General features: G+C 55.6%; 3 protein-coding genes across 4 annotated transcripts in view; all 3 read right to left on the minus strand.

Moving 5' to 3' along the window:
* Nucleotides 1–315: 315 nt before the first annotated feature.
* On the minus strand, nucleotides 316–7,535 carry Slc25a10 (solute carrier family 25 member 10). The gene is made up of 11 exons (XM_004639483.3): nucleotides 7,142–7,535; nucleotides 4,782–4,901; nucleotides 4,238–4,352; nucleotides 4,096–4,144; nucleotides 3,886–3,927; nucleotides 3,157–3,200; nucleotides 2,998–3,068; nucleotides 2,655–2,747; nucleotides 2,298–2,375; nucleotides 1,473–1,529; nucleotides 316–1,382 (listed from the first exon to the last, which is right to left on the minus strand). The coding sequence occupies exons 1-11, from the start codon at nucleotides 7,232–7,234 to the stop codon at nucleotides 1,281–1,283; spliced, it is 864 nt and encodes a 287-aa protein (XP_004639540.1). The 5' UTR covers nucleotides 7,235–7,535; the 3' UTR covers nucleotides 316–1,280.
* Nucleotides 7,536–11,327: 3,792 nt separating this feature from the next.
* On the minus strand, nucleotides 11,328–15,409 carry Mrpl12 (mitochondrial ribosomal protein L12). Its single transcript, XM_004639484.2, has 5 exons — nucleotides 15,210–15,409; nucleotides 14,552–14,738; nucleotides 14,319–14,402; nucleotides 11,861–11,998; nucleotides 11,328–11,739 (listed from the first exon to the last, which is right to left on the minus strand). The coding sequence occupies exons 1-5, from the start codon at nucleotides 15,386–15,388 to the stop codon at nucleotides 11,623–11,625; spliced, it is 705 nt and encodes a 234-aa protein (XP_004639541.2). The 5' UTR covers nucleotides 15,389–15,409; the 3' UTR covers nucleotides 11,328–11,622.
* Nucleotides 15,410–16,348: 939 nt separating this feature from the next.
* The window catches only part of Hgs (hepatocyte growth factor-regulated tyrosine kinase substrate), a 14,886-nt gene continuing 8,493 nt past the window's right edge, over nucleotides 16,349–22,741 (minus strand). The window contains exons 9-22 of one of the 2 annotated variants that reach the window (XM_004639486.2): nucleotides 21,663–21,741; nucleotides 21,481–21,579; nucleotides 21,226–21,321; nucleotides 20,543–20,581; nucleotides 20,324–20,467; nucleotides 20,178–20,237; nucleotides 19,538–19,745; nucleotides 19,128–19,300; nucleotides 18,898–19,038; nucleotides 18,326–18,500; nucleotides 17,580–17,713; nucleotides 17,385–17,504; nucleotides 17,208–17,294; nucleotides 16,349–16,936 (exon numbers count right to left, since the gene is read on the minus strand). In XM_004639486.2, the coding sequence (XP_004639543.1) occupies nucleotides 16,820–16,936; nucleotides 17,208–17,294; nucleotides 17,385–17,504; nucleotides 17,580–17,713; nucleotides 18,326–18,500; nucleotides 18,898–19,038; nucleotides 19,128–19,300; nucleotides 19,538–19,745; nucleotides 20,178–20,237; nucleotides 20,324–20,467; nucleotides 20,543–20,581; nucleotides 21,226–21,321; nucleotides 21,481–21,579; nucleotides 21,663–21,741 (1,672 nt within the window). In that variant the 3' untranslated portion in view covers nucleotides 16,349–16,819. Of the gene's footprint in view, nucleotides 16,937–17,207; nucleotides 17,295–17,384; nucleotides 17,505–17,579; nucleotides 17,714–18,325; nucleotides 18,501–18,897; nucleotides 19,039–19,127; nucleotides 19,301–19,537; nucleotides 19,749–20,177; nucleotides 20,238–20,323; nucleotides 20,468–20,542; nucleotides 20,582–21,225; nucleotides 21,322–21,480; nucleotides 21,580–21,662; nucleotides 21,742–22,741 lie in introns of both variants that reach the window. The other variant, XM_004639485.2, reaches the window with a different exon arrangement.

Here is a 22,741-nt window from a genome sequence, read left to right on the forward strand (position 1 = left end):
AGGGTCTCCCGGGCCATGCAGTGCTGGCTGGACACTGGCCAGCTGCGCCTCAGCCCCACAGCCAGGCTGACTCGAGGGTACTCCTTGCAGCTGGGCAAGGGGTCCAATGGGACCAGCCTGCCCCAAGGACATGCAGAGCTCGCTGGAGTGGGTCACACTACAGATGCAGACCTCTCTATACCATTCCTTTGTCCACAGGCTATCTAAAGGTGTAGCCACACCTCCTTCCCCCGTCCTCCCTTGGGGGTACAGAGGGATCCCCACTGCACCTGCACCACGAGGCAACAGTAGTGTGGAGGAACAGACTTATAGGGTGCCTGGGTCACTCCTTTATTGGACCCATGAAGAGCTGCAGGCCAACACCCATGGGGCTGATGGAGAGCAGTATCCAAGCCCACACAGTTCCCAAGCCTGTTTAGGGAAAATAGGCTGCTTTGGTGGTGGTTTTTAGATGCTAGAGGCTGTTGTGGGGTGACCACTAGCCATGCCAGGGCTCTTATGGAGTGACCACTGGCCATGCTGGGGCTCTTGTTGGGTGACCACTGGCCACACTGGAAGGCAAGTTCTAGAAGACACACTACAGCCCACCACGACCTATGGCTGTGTTTCCCCAGGGAGCCGGGGAGGGGAGGCTGTGGGCATCTGAGGGCCTGGGGGCACCAGCTGGGTAGACAGCAGCAGGCTGTGAGCACTGAGGTTTTGTCTGGCAAAGCAAATTATTAAAGCATCTGGGGGTGTACCCGCAGAGGGCTGGGGGGACCCTACATGCTGGCACTGGTTGGTGATCTGTCATCTATTCCTTTTCCCAGGAGTAGGGGCCGGGGGAGGTGCTACCACTGAAGGTGCTAAAGCTGTGGTCCCTCTCGTGAGAGTAAAGTGCGCGTGCTCACAAGTGTGGCAGGTGGGCAGCTATAGGGGCCACACCCCACCCTGCCTTCCAGGCCCTTCCTCAGAGGAGGTTACCCAAAGAGGTGTTCATGTCTGCAGTAAACCTTGGCCAGAGTAGGACACAGGTCATCCAGCCACTCCCTTTTCTGCAGAGAATGCCTGTTGAGCAGAGGGAGCGGAGGCGGTGAGCCACCCTGAGGGCCGCTCTTGTTCTCTTCCTGAGTGAACGGGCAGTGGGGAGGGGCAAAACTGGGCAAAGGCCCAGCAGGGAGCATAGGGGCAGGCAAGGTCCTGGAGGGTGGGGCAGAGCCTGCTGGACACGGTGTGGGCCTAGGCCAGGAAGGAAAGGAGGCCACACCCTCCCACTGATCTTGAGCCCAGTGCTGGAGCTCTCAGGTGGGCACCCTGATGCCAAAGTGTTTGCGCAGCTGCTCCAGGAACACAAAGGTGAGCACGGTGTGTGGGATCAGACGAATGCCCGCAGGAAAGAGGCCCTGAGCAAAGAATCAGAGAGGGAGATGTGAAGGGCCCAGGAGGGCACAGCCCGCCTCCCCCGATTCCAGCCTCTGGCTGCCTGACCATACCTTGTAAAAGGCCAGTGGTCCCAGCTTGGCTGTCTCCACAGCACAGTGAAAAACTCCCTGGAGACAAAGCGAAGAGATACAGGAAGTGGCTTCTCATTCAGGGGAACAGAGAGACCCCCCATCTGGTACTGACTGGGTACAGTAGGCCTGAGGGCTCTCAGGGGGTTCTGGGTATGAACAGGAGCCCTGATGACATCAACAGGGAACCCCAGAGCTGAGGGCCACCCACTGGCATATAGCCACGCAAGCCCATGATGGTGCACCAATAGGACTGGGAGTTTGAGAATAAAACTGTGACAGTGATAAAAGGGAGTGAGGGAGAGGAGCACTGGGTGTACACGGGGAGACTGTGGTAACTGGGCGAGGCCCAAGGCCAGACTGCAGGACTGCATTCCTCTGCCCAGACAATTTCCACTGAGCACCTTTATCAATGTACAAGGCAAATCCAAAATCCAATTTTTGGGTTTTTTGACTCAGGATCTCACTATGTTGTTCAGGCTGGCTTTGAACGCACTAAAAAGTCCAAGCTGGGCTCCAACTCCGTGCAATTCTCCTGGCTCAGCCTCCTGAGATCTAGGATTACAGCCATGTGCCACCGCACCAGGCAAGAAATAGGGCTTAAAGTGAAGCATGGGTCTCGGAGAGGCACACCCCTTCCTAGCCAAGGGCTCCCCAGCGGCACACAACTGCAAGGGAAGAGTGTGAAGGGAGATAGCTCCACACTTGTGTCTCCATGGGGACTGCTCTGGTCCCCAGGATGAATTGGATGCGAGGGCTGCAAGCGAGGACCCAGCAGTGGCTAACAGGATGCCAGCGTGGCCTTACCCGGTATTCGCCCTTGGAGTTCATCAGGCGGGTTTTCAGCACATCCAGGGGCTGGCACAGGAACGTGGCACAGCCACCCTGAGGACAGGCTTTGTCACAGAGGGGCTATGGCCCTCCCATAAACCCCACCCACAGGCCAGCCCAGAGCAGGGCTCACAGCCCCACACCCACTCTTCAGAGGTGTCCTAAGTGTCCTGGGCCTCGGGGAGAAGGGACACCAGGAAGTGGTATGGCCTGGTGGGCCACTGTCTACTTCTGTGGCCCCTGAGAGGCACTAGCAGGCTCCCACCAGCCTCCTACCGCCTCCTACGCACACCTCACCCCAGGGAACCTCGGTTCCTAAGGCCAGGCACTCACTGCAATGAAGCTGGCAACAAAGTGAGTGAAGATGTTGTCAGACAGGTACCCGGTGGTGAGGACCAGCTGCTTGGCCTGATCGTAGCATGACAGCTGTAGGTAGACAGGAACAGCTCCAGGGAAGCAGGCAGAGGCTCACAGCGACGCCACCCAGCACTGACCAAGCACCCGGCCTCTATTACTGCCACAACTGTGTGTGGGCCAGTCCAGAGGCCCAGACAGGGCAGGACCAGGCCAAGGTCAGATCCACATTGTGGCCACTGCCCACCTGTGCCTACCCAAGGGACAGGCTCCCACACCGACCACCTTACTCTTGGAGCCCTGCTCTGTACAGAGGCCCTACCTGGCCCACGGTGACAAGGGCTCCGCGGCTGGATGCCATGGTTGCACCAGAGAATAACCTCCTCAGGCCCTCTGCAAGGAGAAAGGGGAGGTTGGGTCCCCAGCCCAGCCCCCTTGCCAGGGAAGGGGGGCGCCCACGCAAAATGCCAGCTGCTCTCACCTTCACGGGCCACACGGTACAGGCCATCCAGGGCATGAGCATAGCTGCCAGGGACATAGTGAGCCACATGAGGCTCACCCTGCCCACCAGGGCCAGGGGTCCACCCCCAGCACAGGCCATGTGCTTCTGCAGAAGCATCACAGGGACAGCAGGGGCCCACAAACCCTTTCCCAGCTAGGGGGCTGCCAGCTCAGGATGGTCCTTTCTGCAGGCCAAACGTAGGCCTAGGCCATCTTCTCTCCACGGAGCCCTATAGTTGCCTAGGTGCTTCCTTCATGGAAGGAGGGTCTGAGGGAGCCACAGGAAGAAACAAGACATTGCCTGCCCCCAGGAAAGGGTGAGCTGGCGTAGGTATGGTCAGGCAGAACACCACTAGAGCTGGCACCTGGCACTGCGCAGGGAGGGCCTCAGTCTTGGTTCATCTCATGTGTCCTACTCAGTCTCTGAGGCTCCTCCAACACACTTTCAAACCAACCCAGGAACAGGCCCAGGACTGTCCCTAGGTACTGACAGTGTCCAACCCCTAGCTTGTCCTGGGGGACCCCTGGGAGATACCCTAATACTCCCAGGGCAGCCACCCACAGCATTGGTTCCTGAAAACCACCAGCCTCCCCACCCTCATTCCACATGAGCCCAGGGGCAACATGGTCTGTTGGGGTCCTGGTCACATTAAAGCAGAGCCACTTAGGGGTCCTTCCTGCCAACCCCCCAGCCCAGCCTGCTGCTCACTTGCGCCGCTGATTCACAGGAAGCTTCATGTCATTCTGCATCCTGAAACAGAAGGGCGGCTGCTGGACACACGCCGTTCACGGACCCAAGGGTAGCAGGAAGGCTCACCAAGTCCGCTTGTTCGAGGACAGACACGCTGTAGGCTTTCACCCCCACCCTGCCTGCAGTTGAGAAAGCCCCTGGCCTTTGGGGATGGGGGTACACACAAACCTGACATTGACCAAGTCTGCAGGGGTCCCCACGAATCCTCCAGTTAAACCTGTGGTGACAAAAGTGTCAGGCCCAAATAACTCCTAATGCCTGGCCCCTGGCCCCTGACCATCCTGCTCCACCCCTCCTGCCCAGTGCTTACCGCTGAGGCCTCCTATCAGCACCTTGCTGTAGAAGGGGACAGGCCCTGAGGTGCCCTTGGTCAAGTGGTCCCGCACACTCTCATAGATAGCGAACCGCGTCAGGGAATAGGTCATCTGGGGAGAAGGGACCTGACTCAGGGATGGACATACCCCAGCCCGGCTCACAGCACCATCACCATTCAATCACCCTGGGGGATGGGGCACACAGACAGGCCGCCCAAGACCATGTGGCTACCAAGTGGCTGGGCCAACTCCCAAACCCCAGGCTGCCTGGTCTTCTTCTCCCACTTCTCTCAAACTCAGTTTCCCCATCCGTAAGTGGAGGTTTTGGGCCCAGCCGTAATAAAGCTGGCACTGTGGAAGCTGCCCCACACCTAGTCTGGGGTTCTTAGTTCTGTAGGAAGGAAAAGGAGAAAGAAAAAGCTTAACTCTTTCAGATGCCCACTGCAGGTTGGGGGCTTGGATGGCCCATTTCAAGGCAGGAAAAGAGAAGATTTCTTTGGGATGGGAGGTCCAGAAGGGAGGTCTAGGCTGACAGCTCACCTGTCTGCACAGTGAAGCGCTCAGGCCATTGTAGAGAGCCCAGATGCCATCAGTGCGCACCACCTGCAGCGCCATGCCGGTCATGCGCAACTTCACTTCCTGCTGCGTTTGCAGATGCACCTGTGGCGAGGGGTAGGTGGCTTTTGCAAAGGTGGTCTCTGCCTCCCAGGCTCCAAGCCAGTAGACAGCAGGAGGCAGTGCAGATGCTGCCTGGAGCCCCCATGCCTCTCTGCTGAGACTTCCCTAGAACTGGCTGACTGAGGTCCCACAATCACCCATGGGCTCAGGACCACCTAGAGGTGGGGACACTGATATGGAACAGTGAAGAGGCTCCTCAGGACCCCTGACCAGGGACTCTGTCCAACCTAGGATCTGTTCCCAATGTGGTTTTACAACAGTGATAATCCCTGCTCACTGCCCCACCCCCAACCTTCTTCCCTGGCAACCCATGGCTCTGTGCAGAAGAGGGAGACAGGGGACAGCAAAGATCACAGGCAGGCATCCAGGCCTGGGATCGCAGATCCACCCCAGTCCTGGCAAGAGGCCCCAGGAAGCTGTCCTCAGTTGAATGCACAGTCCTCTCACGCTGCCCAGGGAAGACAGGGCCTGGGACAATAGCGATGGGTGGGACAGACACTGCTATCTTCTCATTGTGTGAGCTGTGCAGGACAGAGATGTGGGGCCTGGCCAGAGTAGCCACATGGGCAGCAGCTCCTGTCCCTGTGAAGCATGCATGACCATGAGGACTAAGGCAGGACATGCGGCCACTCGGACAGATCAAGGAACTTCAAAACAAGTTTTTAATGGGTCATCTCCTGAGGCCCTGGTGAGCAGCAATTAGAGAAAAATCCCTGGCCAATCTTCCCCGAGGCTGGGCACTGCCACTGTCTGCCCAACACCGTGGACACCCTGACTGCTGCTCAGTGTTCTACAGCAAGAAAATGTCTGGTGGGAGGAGAGACAGTAACACCCAAAGGGACCTCAGATTATAGGGTGTGGACACTCTGAGGGTCCATTGGGAGGCTCCAGGGCCCATGCTCGCTCATGCAGCAACAACAGCTGGCAGTGGGACTGAAGAGTTAAGAAAAGCAGCCTGGAGGGGAGGGCTGCCCTTTCCCCAAACCCAGCCACACTATCCTGCTCACTGTGACTTTACCTCTGTAGTGGCAGTCGCCTTCTGGCCCATCAGCTGTACCTGAGCAGGCCTCTCCTAGGAGAGGTGAGGTCCTGTCCTCCACATGTACCAGATGGCCAGTGCTTTTACTAATCAAAAAAGCCACCTGTTTAAAAAAAAATACCTGAGAGCTAGGGAGATAGTTCAGTGGTCCAAGTGCCTGCCTGGCAAATGCAAGGACTGGGGTTTGATCCCTCGTACTGCATGCCATCTCCTGTACCAAATGTATAAATGATAAAAAACAAACAAACCAACCCAAAACACCCACCACAGGAAAAAGGATGGGTACAGCTCCAAAACTGGCTCAACAGCTCGGGCCACAAGTGCTAATCCCAGGCAGTCCTGGGTGGGGGTGAGGAAAAGGGGAGAAGATGGGCTGAGCCCTGCCCACAGGCCACTCCATGACCACAGGGCACGCCTCCTAGCAGACTGGGTAAAGCCTAGGTCCTTTCTTCTTTGTTCTCTGTGATGAGGCAGGGTCAGAAAACAATGTGCCTTGGCCCTGGACTGGCCTCCGGAACAAGGAGATCTCTGTTTTATTTTGTTCCAAACACACTTTTCTTAAAGAAATGAAATTTAAAGTGCATGTATGCTTCCTGGGGCCACATGCATGCAGGGTCTGCTAGCTTCTCACCGAGGCGGGGCTGCTCCCCAAACCTCTCCTGGCCTCTAGCTCCCATTTCGCGGGGTGGGCTTTTCCTCTCCCCTCCATAGCCTCCCTGGGTTATCTAGCAGCATGCAGGAGGTCCCCAGGAACCAACATCTGTGCAACCTCACAGACAGGCCACCACTTTTTAACCAGGCAGAGGGGGCGTGGGATATGGGAGGAGGGAGGAATGGCTCAGAGGCCAAGTTCATAGACAATATGAAAGCGCAGAGCTGGGGCCACATCTGCCAAGAGCTGGGGAGCAAGGCTGCCCACGCGGCCCGGCCACCTCCTGCGGAGGTCACCGGCAGAATGAACCGCTCTCCCTCCTACTCTGGGCTTCCCGGCGGGCGCCACAAGAGGCGCCGCAGGCGCAAGGCCCTCGCGACACAGCAGGACGACCTCGGTCCGTGCAGGCGTGGGCGTCACTGGCGCCTCCACCCCGCGGCCGGCTGCGGCAATCACTGGGTGCGCAACCGGGCGCGGCGCAACTGTGTCCTGACTGCGCCAGGCCCAATCCTGGTCCTGGCTCGGCCTCACCTTAAGCAGGTCTAGCGGGTGAGTGCAGCAGGCTGCCCCGCAGGAGGCCAGTCCCCCGAAGTACCAGCGTGACACGCGCGCTTCCGCTGCCATGGCCCCAGGGACAGACGCCGACCCTCTTCACCCCGGCTCGAAGTCGACTTCAGTCGGACGACTGGATTGAGACCCCAGTCGCCGGCAGAGCAGGTTCAAAGTGCCACGGTGCGCCCGCGCCCAGCGCAGCCAATGCGCCCGCGCGGCCAGGGGGCGGGCCGGCGAGTCCACGCCCCCAAAAAACCCTTGCCGCAGGGCCCCGCCCCCGAGGAAAGCAGGCCCTATGTCTTGAAACAGCTTGGCCGGGTACGGAGCTGGCCTTCCGGACCTGACTAAAGGACCACCTCTACCCTCAAGATCCTGGCCTAGGACTCTTCTCTGGAGGTCATAGAAGGTCACCCACTCCCAGAAGGTCAGGTCTCTGCCAGCACCCCAGTCCTAGCCACGACCTCAACTTGCAGGCTGGCTCAGGGGTCATGAGTGTTACTACAGGGAGAACACAAGCTGCGGGAGTAGACCTCTGCCCCCAACCCCGCTGGGCCCAGCTGTGGAGGGACAAAACGTTCATGGGGCCAGCTTGCCGATTAAATAAAAACTAGGGGCAAAAGGCAGCTGGTTAAGAGTAGTTGCAACCTGCACACACGTGCCCAGACATCCTGGGAGCACCTGGCCAGCTGCAGCTCAGCTCTGCAGGCAGTGGAGCAGCCACCCAGGGCAGCCAGGAGGTGGGCTCAGGCCTCTAGGAAGCACTTGAATATGCCCAGCCCCAGGTGAACCTGCCCCTCACTCTGCTTCCACTTCCTAACTGGCAGTGAAGAAGCCAGCTGTGCTCCGTCCTGGCTGCACCTGCATTTATTTTATTTTATTTATTTATTTTTAAAATTTGTATATTTTAGGGAAGGGTCTACATGGTGTTCAGGGTCTCACTACTAGATCGGACTCGCAGTGATTTGCCTGTTTACAGCCTCCCAAGAGCTGGGATTACAGGTGTGCGCCACCACTCCCAGTCTCAATTGGCATCTCAATGCACCCTGGGGGCAGGGCTGGCACAGCAGTCCCAGGGGATCAAATGCCAGGCCCCTGCGCCTGCTTGCAGGTGCTTTAATCCGCTGAGCTATTTGGCCCGCCCAGCAAGTCTATCTTCAGAATCCCAAGTGGCTCTGGTCCTGCACTGTCAACCCAAGGGCTGGGATGTGGGGTTGGTGCCCGAGCCCAGAAGTGCCCCTGGGCCACTGTCTTGTCTGGTGTCTCAGTAGTGTCATACATGCAGACAGCTTCATCTGGAGACTGACAAAGGTATGAGGTGGACAGAGCCAGGCATAGGAGAAAGCCCAAAGCAATGAGAGAAACATGGCCAAGGGACTCGAGAGATTAGAGGTCACAGACTCAAGTAGGCAGACCCAACGGCCAGGATGCAGAATTGGCCTCTGACCTCAATCAGGGTCTCCTAAACTTCCTCCTGATCTAGTCAGGGTACTTAGCTGTGCCTGTGGCTATTTGTGCTGCATTTGGTGTAAAACCAAACTGTCCACCAAGTGCAAGATTACGTTATGACACTGGAAGTAACAACTGTGTGTGGTGGCATGTTCCTACAATCCCAGCATGTGGGAGGCTGAGACAGCAGGACTGCTACACATTTGAGGCCAGTCTGAGCTACACAGTAAGTTCAATGCCAGCTTCAACTACATAGCACAGTATCAAGACCCTGGCTCACTAAAAAAAAAAGGGGGGGGGGAAGGTGACAAGGTGACAGAAACCCTGGGTAAGTGGATCTAGAGGACCATGCCACAATGTCCATCAGTGTGACAGCCCAGGGTGGAAGGGTCTAGGAACCTGTTGCTAGCAGGAAGACCCCATCCAAGGGAGAAGGCCTATAGCACACAGAACAAGGTCCAGATAGGTGGGGATGGGCAGGCCAGGGAGAGAACAAGAATTGAGGTAAAGAGGGGCCGGGAATTTCACTCAGTAGAATAAGTGTTTCCTTGGCAAGTGCAAGGGCCTGATTAAAAAAAAGAATTGAGGTAAAGGGACCAGGTGGGAAAGCAGGAAGCTTTCTACCAGCTGAGCTATGTCTCCAGCCCACGGAATCCGCACAGCTCCCTAAGATACCCAAGATGGTATAGGAGTGCCCGCCGCCACCAAGTTGCAGATGTGAGGAGTGGCTGCCCTATGCACCTCCTACCAGTGAGGTGGAGTGAGGCCAACCCCATGACCTGCAGTCACCCCCCACACCAAGCAGCCCCCTCACAAGTCCACGTGGCCATGCAAGCTTTCCTGGGCATGAGGCCATCATCCTACGATTATACGTAGCTCCTGAGCTCTGAGAACAAGGGATTTGAGGCCAGGGCAGGGAGGAGGGCTGGCTAGGCTGGGGTTGTGCCCAAGCTCCAGGGCACCTCTCTGCTGAGGTAGAGGTGCTGCAGTGTACTGAAGGAGAATCATTAACTAGGGGAATTGAATAGGGCAGCGGTCCTCTGGAGGGGCCTTGCAGGTGTGCTGGCTTCTCAAACACCAGTCAGCCAACTTCCCCAGGGAGTCCTGCTCAGTAGGCAGCACCCTGGAGACACAGTGCCCCCTTGTGGCCTCTCAGAACGGACGGGGACTGTCCTTCCACCTGGGAGAGGACACCCATCATGTTCCCAGGGGCTCTCAAGCACACTGCAGCCTCCTGGGAACATAGCCCCTAGCCGTGCATGCTGGGGCTTTGTTTGCTGAGGAAGACATGGCAACACCCCTGCCAGGCTGCAAGGGGACAGGGGTTCAAGTCAGATGGCATCTGTACCAAGGTTGCCCAGGCACAGCTGGCTGCCCTGTGGAGCTGATTCCATTTCAAGCTTAGCAGAGACACTATGGAGCCCACACCTACAAGTCCTTGCTGCCACACTACTTAGGTCCCCTCTTGCAGCAGGCATTCTGGGATCATGGGGGCAGCTCCCAGACATCAGAGCCGGGATTGTACTTGTGGCTAGCCTGAGTGGTCCATCAATACAGCTTTTTAAGTTACTTCAACAAAGCATGCTGGGTGTGATGGTGCACACCTGTAATCCCTGTACTAGAGAGGCTGAGGCCAGCCTGGGCTACCACAGTTCAGGGCTAGCCTGAACTGCAAAGTGAGATCATGTCTTAAAAACTTAAATAGAAGGGCCCAGGGAGATATAGCTCAGTAGAATAAGCACTTGCCTGGCAAGCGCAGGGTCCTGAATTCAATTCCAGACATCACACACACAAAACAAGAAAAGCTAAATAGAGTCCAGGTGTGGTGGCACATGCCATCTCAGTGGCTGGCTCAGCCACCTGGGGGTGGGACCAATGCAACATGTGCTGCTGGGGATCAAACCCTGGTCTCTGCGTTTGCCAGGCAGGCACTTAGTCTACTGAGCTATCTCATTGGCCCAATAAATACATTTAGGGCCAGCCAGATAGCTCAGTGACTAGTGCCTGCTTAGGCAGGGCGCAGGGACCAGGGTTTGATTCCTGGCACAAGCAATGCCAGCCCCATCCCTACAGCACGCTGAGATGGCGATTGAGAATGGGCATGGTGGCACACTCCTCTTAATCCCAGCATTGGTAGACTAAAAACAGGAGGATCACTACAAGTCTGATCTGTGTAGTGAGACCCTGTACTAAATACATACAAAAAAAAAAAAAAAAAAAAATTAAATTAAGTAAAGTAAATGTTAGTGGCCCCCAGGAAGAAAAGAAAATGCCAACAGCATTTTACTGGCACATTCCAGTAATTCCTGTACTCTTTGAGACTGAAGCAGGACGACTGCAAGTTCAAATTCAGTCCAGAAAACTTAATGAAGCCTGCTTAAAAAAAAAAAAAAAGGACCGGGGAGATGACTCAGTAGAATAAGCGCTTGCCTGGCAAGTGCAAGGGTCTGAGTTCAATCCCCGGTTCCGCAAAAAGGAAAAAAAAAAAAAAAAAAAAGTAGGCAAACTCAAAGAAAAACTGCAGCTCCCCCACTTGCTGCCTCATAGTAGGTCCTGCTGCACCTTGAAGGATACCACCAGCTGTGGTGTCCCAAGACAGGGCCCTGCACATAGGAACTTGGAGAATGTCTACAGATCCTCAGCTGGACCAATGGAGGGGTGTCAAGGGGTAAGACCAAGCCCAGGAAGGCCCAGGTCACACCACCACACAACAACAGAGTTGCACACACCAGCCTCAACAGTGTATTTTCTCAGCAGCCACAAAATGAGCGTCGTTCACTGGCGTGCTCTGCAAGGGCTTGCAGGGCTCTGTACAAGCTGTGACTGCCCTCCTTCCCCATCACAGTAGGGTCGTCCTGCCCTTCCTGGATGGACTTGGCCTCTAGCGCCAGTCACTCCAGCCCTCCAGCTCCGTTTGGAGCCTGATGCTGGGAGTGGAGTGGGCCGTGCAGGTGGGCAAGGCCTCACCCAGGTCCCAGGGACTCCAGTCCATAAGTCCTCCGCATGGGGTGGGGCTACTCTAGAACCACAGTGCCGCCCACTGCTTCCAGGGCCGCCTTGATCTTCTCAGCCTCGGCTTTAGCGACGTTGGCTTTGATTTCCTGGGGTAGGGACTCCACCAGCTTCTTGGCCTGCCAGAGAAAGCAAAATCAGAAGAGCGCTCCTGGCTGTCCCAACTGAGCCCTGGCTGCCAGTGCCAGCACCTGAGCACGCAGCGTATACCTGTGGGGAGGGGCCAGGCCCAGTGCCCACCTGGACGAGGTTGATGCCCTGGATATAGTTCTTGATCTCCTTGATCAGCTTCACTTTGTCCACAGGCTTTGCTTCTGTTAGGCGCACAGTGAAATGCGTCTGCTCTTTCTGTTTGGGCAGCTCCTCTTCTTCTGCCACCTTGGGGCGCAGGAAAGTGGCACAGGAGAAAGGACAAGTGAAGCCAGCACACTCACTGTTGGGCTGCCCTGCTGTGATGCACAGCAGGGTTATATCTGTCCCTAGTGTCTGCTCAGCGAAGCCTGGGCTGCAGGGGACAGTCCCTGTGGCCAACCCTGAGACCTGTAAGTGCATGTCTCCCACAAACACCAGACAGAGTTCAGACCTGGCTCCTTTTCCTCATCTGCTCAGAACTCTCTTCCATCAACTCTACCTCTCTTACCCCCTAAAAAGTGGGGTTTTTTTTTTGGGGGGGGGCCTGGCTCAGGCTGCCTTACGGGTGGGTCTGGCAAGGGGATTGAACCGCGGTATCCAGCCTGACTGCGTTTGCATAAGCAGGTGCTTAAACAACTGAGCTAACTGGCAGGCCGCCCCCTAAAAAGTTATAAAACAGAGAAGAGCAATACAAAAGTACTTTATTTCTGAAACAGTTACAGGAAAGCAGTGCTACTTAGTCCTCAGAGACGTACAAGGGCATGCATGTCACTGATAAACACCCCATCTCTCTTTTTTGAGACAGGGGTCCAACTAGGTTGGCAGCTTGGTTAAGAGATCTTTCTGCTTCAGCTTCCCCAGTGCCAGGATTACAGGTGCACACCACTGCATCTGCTTCTGAGAACAAAGCAACTGCCACCAGACAGATGACGATGCAGTGAGATCCAGGGCGACCACGTGTCTATGTCTGTATGTGTGGGACATACGCCTACACATCCCACGGTCTGATGGTTTGGGCATGGTGCCTATTTGTCCGGGTTTTCTTTTTGCTATGTAACCCACTCTGGTCTTGAACTCACAATTCTGCCGCCTCAGCTTTCTGAGTGTTAGTATTACAGGCATGCTCAACCTCCTGCTAGTAATTAGCTGCACCCCATTCATTCACTCTAGACAATGGATCGCAGTGATCCTTACCCTGGTTCCAAGTGTTGAGCCTGAATGTAGTCAATCCTGGTATACGCATGTGTGTGTTTTGGGGTGCTGGAAATGAACCCAAGGCCTGGTTCACACTAGGCAGGGAGGGACCCCCACTGAGCTACACCCTCGCTCAAGTGATGGCAAATCATTTAGAGCTGTCAATGATAATAAACAGGCGCTATGGCATGTGTGCCATAGGTTTGCCGCCACTCCCCTAATCAGCGTTAAAATAACCTTCCAGCTGGGCGTGGCTGCACAAGCCTGTAATTTCAGTACTGAAGAGGCTGAGGCAGGAGGGTTGCCATGAGTTTGAGGCCAGCCTGGGTTACATTGCGAGTTCAAGGCCATTCTGAACAACAACACATCAAGACCTCATCTCAAAATACCCACAAAACAAAGAAACACCAAAAACAAACAACCATCTTCCGTTTCAGAAAGGAGGGCGTTGGGGCCGGGAGATGGCTCAGTAGGCCAAGTGCTTGACTGGCAAACACAAGGATCTGAGTTCAATCCCCAGTTCCGCCAAAAAAAAAGGAGGGAGTACCCATTCCCAGGATAGAGTGTCCCACAGGACTTTGGATTCCTCTGCAGGGAAAAGGGGTGGAGCAGGGACTCAGACAAAATACTTGCTCCTAAGCAGACAATCAAACACAACATGCACCTTCAAGTTGGCTGGGTTTCTTTTAGACACCCAAACTGGCTCCCAGCCTGACAGGAGATGGAGCAGCCCATTGCCTCCCCCTTGCTGCTTTTGGCCCCATCTTAAAATAAAGACATGCTGTGGCTTGAGAGCACCTGTGGCTGCTAGCTCCTCTGCTAGGAAACCTTACTTTATTCTTCAACTTCCTCCACTCCACCTCCTTATTGAGGCTTTCCTTGAAATTTTAACCCTCTCTTCAACTTAAAATCTACTTCCTGGGGCTGGTGAGATGGCTCAGTGGTCTAAAGCACCTACTTGGAACAAGCTTGGCAAAGCACAGGGACCGCGGTTCAATCCCCCAGCACCATATGCCAGCCAGCCCTGCCCCCTGGTGGGCTGAGCTGGCCACACACACACACACACACACACACACACACTAAATAAATGTTTAAAAAAAAAATTTAAAAAAAAAAACCTACTTCCTACTTTTCTCATGACATTGTGTTGGATGCAACTTCCATCCCTTTTCAGCTTACTGTTTCCCTCCATTAGCAACATGCTTTGCATATGCCTGGCAAGGAGGTTCCTGGGGCTGCAGGGAGCCCACAATGGGATATGCAGCTGTAGGACCCAAGAAAAGGACAGGAGGAATGGGTCACATCATTGACCCAGAGATAAAGTGGGCACACAGAAACACCTCTTTCTACCCAGGGACCCGGCCGGGATTACCTCAGGGGTTGCTGCAGCAGGGACAGCACCAGGCATCATGCTACCCATCGACATGAGACCAACATCTTGGATCTTCAATGTTTTCTGTGGGGATAGAGAAGTCTCAGTACATGGCTGTCAGACCTCAAAAAGAATTCATGGAGAGACAAGCGTGGTTCCATCCTCACACTTATGAAGTCACAGCAGCCCCCGGCTCATGCCAATCCCTGTTTAGGCCAACCTCTCCTCATTACCTTCAAGAGTTCATTGAGGTCTGAGATCTCCAGGAGCGTAAGGCTGGCGATGTCCTGGACCAGTTGTTGGATCTTGGGGGGGTATTCTTTGGGGGCATTATCCAAGGGCGCGCTCGCAAGTGCCTCACCCTTTCGATGACTGGTGCTCCTCAGCTGCCGTGCAGCACAGAGACCTGGCACCTGCTGCCTGGTCCCCCAGAAATAGCGGTCAGCCTTGCAAGGTAGAAGGGGCGCAGGTCCCAAAAGGCCCAAGCGCTCCCTCTATCACTGCCAGGGCGGGAAACCACCTCATTCCCGGACCCAGCCAGGGCTAACAGACTACTTTAAATTCTTCAAAGACCCTCAGGAGTGCACGTAATTACGTGCAGTAATTCTACTCCAAACGGCAGGTAGAGCGAACTCATTAAAGCAGTGTGGACTATGAAGTCAGACGACTTTCCAAACGGGGGCCCTGTGGCCGCGCTACCGCCTGCATGGATGGCACACTGTGGCAAGGAGCCTGCCCCTCGCTGGTACCGAATCCCCAAGGTCGCCCGGGCCGAGCGGCCTTGCACACGTCTGGCTGGGCCCAGAAGGGTGGCCGTGCGTCCGCCACCCTCTCTGCTCTGACCTACTCCAGTGCACTGGCCCATTCTGGCGCCCAGAACCCCGGCGGTACCTGACGAGGCAAAGCGCGGCGCCCCGGAGCCCGAAGCCTGGGCCCCACAGGCGGCAAGCGGCCGCCGGTAGCATCTCTCTACCGGAGGGAAGGTCACACGCGGCTCGGCGCGGAGGGGACGCTCTAGCCGCAAGGAAGAGGTCCAGACTGGCTGCTCTAGCCTCGAGACCTCCAGGCATTCGAGCTGGGGAGGGCCGCTCTATCCGCCAAGGCAGCGGAGCATACGAGTAGAAACCGGTCTCTACCAGCCGCCTGTACTTTCTTGGACTCCAGAGATTACCCATAAACAGGCGCGCCGCGCAGGCGCACATGCAAATATGGCTGACTGGTGTTTTTGCCACTCGGTGACCTAGCCCCCATCCGTTTCCGGGGTTGAGCCTGTTCCTCGCTGGGGAAGTTCTTAGCTCCTTAGGTTTGGCCAGTAGCCCACGATTTCAACAGGTCCTTGACCTAAGAGGTGAGGCTGAGACCTCTCAAATTCACGATTGCCAGGCGCGATGGCTAATCCCAGCTACTCTGGTGGTTGAGTCAGGAAGATCTCAAATTCGAGCCTAGTCTGGATCAGTTTATGTCTCAAACCTCAAAAGACTGGAGTGGGGCCCAGATGCGCCGAGTCAGGTCACATTTTAGACACCCAGAGGCCAGCTCTGGAGCCCACCTGATTAGCGGGCAGTGTGGGGCCGGCCAGAGTGTCCGCAGGGGCCTGCTAAAGACTGGCTTAGCTGTGAGATCTAGCCAAAACTGCCTGCTATGACTCAAATAGCACCACCAAAATCAAGTCCCCATTGTGAGGTATGGAGGTGAAGGTTGGGTGGCAGTCCATTCATGGGATAGTCATCCTGAGTGGGGTGGCTATAAAAAGTCCATTTGACACTGTCTCGGGCACACTTGCGTGCTGTGATACTCTGAAGCTGATGGGATCTGCAGAATCCCCTCCTCAAGACAATTTCAACAGACAAGGGCTCTTGACCTTGGACCTCTTAATCTCCAGAACTCCAAGAAATAAGTTTCTTTCATCTTCTTATGCCAGTAGGAAACACACCAAGACCTTGCCCCACTGTGCAAGGGTCTGGCCTCGGGACCTATACACCACACCCTATGGCCCAAAGCCAGACTGAGTCCCCCTCCAAAGACTCATACACTTTGAAATACATTTTATTATCGCTGTTCTGCACCACAAAGATGACAGCTGAGAAGCAGAGATGCTAGAGATGGCTGAAACCTCCACTCTGCAGTGGACTGTTGACCAGGAGGTCCCTGATGAAGGGCTGGGGCCACATGTCGACACCACAGCTAGCTCCCAGTAAGACAGCAGGCTGAGCTTGCAGGTGGCAACACGCAGGCCTGGACAGTTCCCAAGAAGGTCCTTCCTTCCACCATCCCCCTCCAAGGCCCAGCCCTGGGGACAGTCACAGACCACATCAGGATCAAAGCAGGGAGCCAGTGACATGGAGCCAGCAGGCTGAGGAAGGGGATGAGAGCTGGGACAAAGACCCACTCCTGGCTCACAGAGGGGTACTACAGGGAACAAGGACAAGGGGAGACTAGTTCAGGCAGGTTTGGGTGACTGGTAGTGTTACTCTGGGTAGGTGGGTGTTCCCTGTCCAGCATCAGTCGAAGGAGATGAGTTGGGCTTCGCTGCCTTGTGCTGCCGCTGGAGGCCCTGGCACTGGTGGTTGCTGAGCCACAGGAGCCTGCTGCTGGGGTGGGCCGCCAGAGGGCGCCATCTGTGGGGTGAAGGGGACAGGGATCTCAGCATCCTGCTGTACAGCGTAGGCTCCAGCATTAGCCAGCTCCCATGGCATGGGCTCTCAGGTAAAGTCACTTTTTCCTATCTGTACAAAGTGCTGTTTGTGTCTAGGTCCTAGTTCTATCTTCTGAGAAATGGCCTTGAGTATAAATTTGTCTCCCCCAGGGAACTGGCCTGGGAGGGTCCTCTGGGGGTCAGGACAACATCCTAACCCAGGCTGCCCAAGGCTCAGTCTGGGCAGGACTCACCTGCTGGTACACGGGCTGCTGCCCTGTGATGTAGGGCTGCTGGGGTGGCAGAGATGCATCCTGGCCAGGAAGGGAGGTCATGAGATTCTGTGGAAAGTGAAACAAAGCCTGATCCTCAGAGTTCTGTGTCTTCCAGGACAGTCTTGAAGAGGAGGGCTGTTGTAAGCAGGCTCTCACCTGCATGCTGTAGGGCTGGTAGCCCAGGGAAACTGACTGGCTGCCCACGTAGCCTATGGTGCCGGATGGTGGAGGCTGAGAAATGGCTGGGAGGCTCTGTGGGGCCTGGGAAGCCACGTTCTGTGGAGGGAAGTGGTGATGTGGGGACCAGGTAGGGGCATGGCCTGGGCAGGAGGGGAGTATGTGGGCATTTACCTGGTAGCCTGGTGCTGGGCTGGGCTGGTAGGTTGAGTAGGTGGAGCTGGGGGCAGGCCCAGCCTGGGCCTGAGGTGCTGCCTGTGCCCCTGGAGCCCCTGCTGGGTACATATAGGCGCTCACCAGGCTGGGATCTGCCACAGACAAGAATCTGTTTAGCCACAGGGTAGGAGGTAGGAAGGTGCACTTTTTTTTTTTTGCGGTACCAGGGATTGAACTCAGGACCTTGTGCTTGCCAGGTAAAGGGCTGATTCTACTGAGCTATATCCCCGGCCTGGTGTACTTCTTTGAGGTTTTCTTTTTTTTTCTTTTTTGTTTTTTTTGTGGAACCAGGGATTGAACTTCCCTTGCACTTGCCAGGGAAGCGCTTATTCTACTGAGCCATCTCCCCGGCCCCTTTTGAGGTTTTCTTTTTTGTGACTTTTAGCACCAAGTCCATACATGTTTCATACTCTCACAAAAGAACAAAAAAGCTGGCAAGGATGGGAGGTGGATTGTAAGTGGAATGAAGTCAGAACAAATGAGCTGAACTATTTGAAAGGACCGGTAGTCACTGAAGGGGCTTGGGCTAGCTGGCCACAGAGACTCCTGAGCTGTACCTGGACTCCATGATCTCAGGCCAAACAGACTGCAGACCACATCAAACCCTGGCTGGGGCCCTTCCTACAGCAGCCCAGCTCAGCACTCATGAAGTGACATTCTGCTAAGCTAAAAAACGAGAGTAAGAAGGTCCACAAATACATTACCTGCTGTGGGACCAGGCACACTGGAGTAGGGGCCAGTGGCTGGGGCTGGTTGGCTCATGTACATGCTGTGCATAGGGGAGCCTTCCACAGAGCCTGCTGGGCTGAAGGTGCCGGGGAAGCTGGTCGGGCCTGAAGGCTGGTAGAGCACACCCCCAGCTGTGGGCATGGCCTGGAGCTGAGGACAGAAAAGTTAGTAAGCTGGATTCAGAGACACTTACCTGTCATCTCAGCTCTGCTGCAGGTCCCAGCAGGAAAGCAACAAGGCCATCTTGCCTGACTTAAATTCAGCAAGGCCCTGGGTTTCAAACAACAAAGCCAGACATGGTGGCATCCGCCTGTAATCCCAGCATTTGGGAGGCTAAGGTGGGGGATGACTGTGAGTTCAAGGCCAGCCTGAACTACAAATCAAGATCCTGTCTTGAAAAAACTAAACAAAAAGGGGGGAAAGGAGAGCTTGGGATATAGCTATGGTGGAGCATTCCTGGGTTTGATCTCTACTACCATAAAGTAAACAAGAGTAGACGGCAGAGAGACAAGTTCTTGGAGGACAAGGGAGGGAGGGAAGCATGTACCTGGGCATAGGGCAGGGGAAAGGCAGGCATCTGGGCTCGCATCTGGACAGTCTGCTTCTGCTGCTCCAGGCGCATCTGCCTCTCTTTCTCCTGCTCCTGAAGGCGCTGGATGGCCAGTTGCCTCTGCACCTCCAGGTACTCCTGAGCCAAATGGGAAGGTGATGGTCAGGGTCAGGTGGAGACCATGCAGCCCTTGCAGACAGGTTTAGTGTGCTGGGCCAGCATCACACCTGCTTCTTCTGCCGCATAATCTCCAGCTTCTGAGCTAGTTGGATCTGGCGCTGGCGCTCGGCCTCCTCAGCTGCCCGGCGCAGCTTCTCCCGGTGCTCTTCTCGCAGGGCGCTCAGTGCCCCCCGCGCATCACGGATCTGTGCCAGCTTGTCCTGCAGCCCCTCATAGTACACTGTGGGCACAGAGAAGGGCAGCCCTGGCCATTCTAGTACAGACAGGGGCAGTGGCAGGGGTGGCAGGGCTGAGCCAGTGAGATCCTCTAGGGGTACCCGTAGCCTCAGTAAGGGCCAGGCAAGGGGACCCAGCTCCTTGGGGCTAGGTCCTATGATAGGAACAGCCAGGACCAAGGACCTAAAGGTACTCATAGCACCCCACCATCTGCAGGAGCCAAGGGCCCCTGGGCACTTACGCCTGCGCTCATCCAGTTGGTTGAGCAGCTCAAGCAGCTGCGGGTGCATGCTGTTGATGGACTGGAAGAGTGAGAGCACAGCTGAGTCGTTGGTGATGCTGCGGCCCCGCATGTGGTTGCTCTTCATGCGGTTGACAAAGGTGGTGACGGCATTCTGCAGGGCCTTCAGGAACTGCTCATGGTTTTCCTCTGACTCTCCGTTCTGGTACTGCTGCAGGGACACAAAGGGAATGGCCAAACAGCCTCTCCCAGGCCAGTGATTACCCAGTCTGCCAGCCTGAGCAGCCCTCATGCCTACTGTTCACAAAGTCTGGAGTAAAACAGTCTACACACAAAGAAATGAGCACTCTTGTCCATAGGCACAGGGACAGCTAGGATGGACCAGACTGAGAACTCTTTGCCTTGGTGACACAAGTCTGGTCTGATGGGACAAACCCAGAAGTCCAGAAGTAGGATTCATCTGGGTGGATCTGGACTGCCTAGGAACATTGGGATCCAAAGCCATATCCAGAGCAGCTAGACCTCAGACCACAGCCCCACACAGCCAAGTTTAGTCATGAGGAGCCGCAATGGGCCCAGCCTCCCTCACTCCAGCCTCTAGCAGTGCTTCCTCAAGCCCCAACAGAAAGCTGCATCCTACCTCACTAAAGGGGGTGCTGGAAGAGGTTACAGGCTGAGTGTCTGTCTCTGGGACGGGACCCTGGAAGAGAGTAGAGGGTCAGGGGGCCTCCTGCCTGGCCTGGTTCTGCCCCCAGGGAGCAGGGACCGGGGCACACAGGGCCTCACCTCCACCACACTGGCAGGGACCACATGCCCCTCCCCAGGCTGTGCAGCCACTTCTGTTAGGGGTGCCGGTGCAGATGGTGTGGGGCTCTTTCGTGCTTCCTCCTGTTTTTTCTCCCAGTAGTTCCGGTTAAGGTACCGTGCGAGCTGTACAGCAACAGAGGAGGGTCACTTGTGGAGGCCAGGGAGCCAGAGGACAGTACCTGCTATCAGGATCCTTACCTCAGGGTCGATGTCCTCAGCCAGAGGTGCTGACGAGTTCTGGGGAGGCAAGGACGGTCTGAGGGGTCACAGGCCGATGGGAACAGTTTCATGGTCACAAGCAGCCACTCAGGCAGGGACCAGAGAGCACCAAAGGACAGCAGACCCCAGGATGGCCAATGACACAAACCCTTCACTCTCAGGCTCCTGGTGAAACATGTATCTAAGTGTGCTCTTATCTTTTCTCAAGCACCATAAGCTTAAGAGCTTAAAGAGGTTATGAAAGCTGCACAGCACTAGGCTCCATGACTGGAGGGCAGAACCGGCCAGTTTTGCAGGGACTCCCAGGACACTTGACCAGTTTCATATGGGCTCCCAGGACAGCCTGGGTTCTATTTTAAGGACATCTGGCCTGGCCTTCGCCCAGCTGTCATGGGGCTCTGCCATCAGCTGGGGAAGAAAGAGGCTCCTCTTAGCCAGCAGTGGCCTGGCTACTCTACAGCCCTGCAGAGTTCACAACTGACTTCCTATACTTGTCACACATTCTCCCCCTCACAGAAGGGATGAGGTTAGAGTGAGGGCTATGAAGGGTGTGAGAGAGTGTGGGACAGGCAGGCCATCAGCACAGCTGCCTTCTCAATGGGAGCCTTGGAGCAGGACAGCCAGCACCAAGTCAGCCTGGCCATACCAGACAGTGAGCTCACCACAGGGGAGGAGTATAGGCTGCTGGCAGGGGGCGCCGATGATGCCAGGGGCGTGGGCTCCACCTTGGGGTGTGCTGTGTATGTTGACTTCTGTCTCTAAAGCAAAACAGGGTGGAGGTGTCACTCAGGGACCAGCTGGCACAGGAAGAGAGGTGGAGCCTCCATACAACTCTGGTCCCCCCAGCACCTGCCCTCCCCTGCACCATCTCCAGCATAACCTGGGGTCCCTCCTTGAGGTCAGTCCCCACTGCTTACCAGCCTCTCCTTCTCCTCAGCCTCTGACTGTGACAGGGCCAGGGCCAGCTGCAACTCTTCCTCTTCCTGCAGAGCAGTCTCATCCCGCTTGGGAGGCAGCTGAAGATGACAGGCAAGGTGAGGAGGGTCCCAGGGGAAAGGCACGGTGTGTGTGTGTGGGGGGGGGGGGCCAGGACAGGTACCTGGGACTGCTGTGACAGAGGGCTGGTCAGGTACTCTGGAGGCAGGTCAGTAGTGGCAGCGGCCTTCCCTTCTGCTTTCCTGGAGGCAGAGTAGGACACTACAGGTGACCATGTACTGATGCCAGCCCCACACCAAAAAGCCCCAAATATTTCTTCCCTCACACTATGCCATCAAGTGATGAGTGCCACAGGCACCAGGCACTTGCAGCCATTAGCTGTACTCCAGGGAGCAGCAAGGAGGATGTGGAATCCTCATCCCACAGGGCATGAATAGGTCACAGACTAAGCCACAGTCCTCCTGGCAACAGCCTCAGAACCTCTGCCTGGTCAGCTGAGCACAGCTCAACTTCCTAAAGTACCTGGATGCAAAAAAGAAAAAAGGCTAAAGTACCTGGATGCTGCCTGGAATCCTCCCTGAGACCCAAGTGGGCCTCATCCCAAGAAGGTACTGGAAGGGCGCAAAAACTGTTATGATGCTAAAGCTGGGCTACACCTCTATTCTAGAGTTCAATCCAGATCATACAGAGCAGGTAGTGGCTTAGGGCCACATGCTTATGGCATTACTGAAATTTCAACATAAATGCTAACATCTCTCATTCAAAATGACCTTTAAGGGCCAGTCAAATAGCTCAGCAGATTCAAAGTGCCTGCAAGCAAGCACATGGGCCAGGGGTTCGTTCGATCCCCTGGCCTGCCGTGCTGGCCCCAACCTGAGGCACGCTGAGATGGCAATTGAGACTGGGAGTGGGGGCGTGCAGCCCATAATCACAGCTCTTGGGAGGCTGTAAACAGGCGGATCACTACAAGGCCAGGTAGTGAGACGCTGAACACCCTGTAGACTCTTCCTTAAAATTAAAAAAAAAAAAAAAAAAGACCTTTAAGGCCAGGTGTGGTAAGGCATGCCTAAAATCCCAGCAATCAGGAGGCTGAGGCAGGAGGATCACTGCAAGGTCAAGGCCAGCTTGAACTACATAGCAAAACCTTGTCTCAAAAACAAAATCAAGGGGGAGCTTGGGAGATGGCTCAGTAGAATAAGCACTTGCCTGGCACGACAAGGGCCTGAGTTCAACCCCCAGTTC

Source organism: Octodon degus, unplaced genomic scaffold, assembly GCF_000260255.1.
Source record: "Octodon degus isolate 3935 unplaced genomic scaffold, OctDeg1.0 scaffold00112, whole genome shotgun sequence".
NCBI lineage: Eukaryota > Metazoa > Chordata > Mammalia > Rodentia > Octodontidae > Octodon > Octodon degus.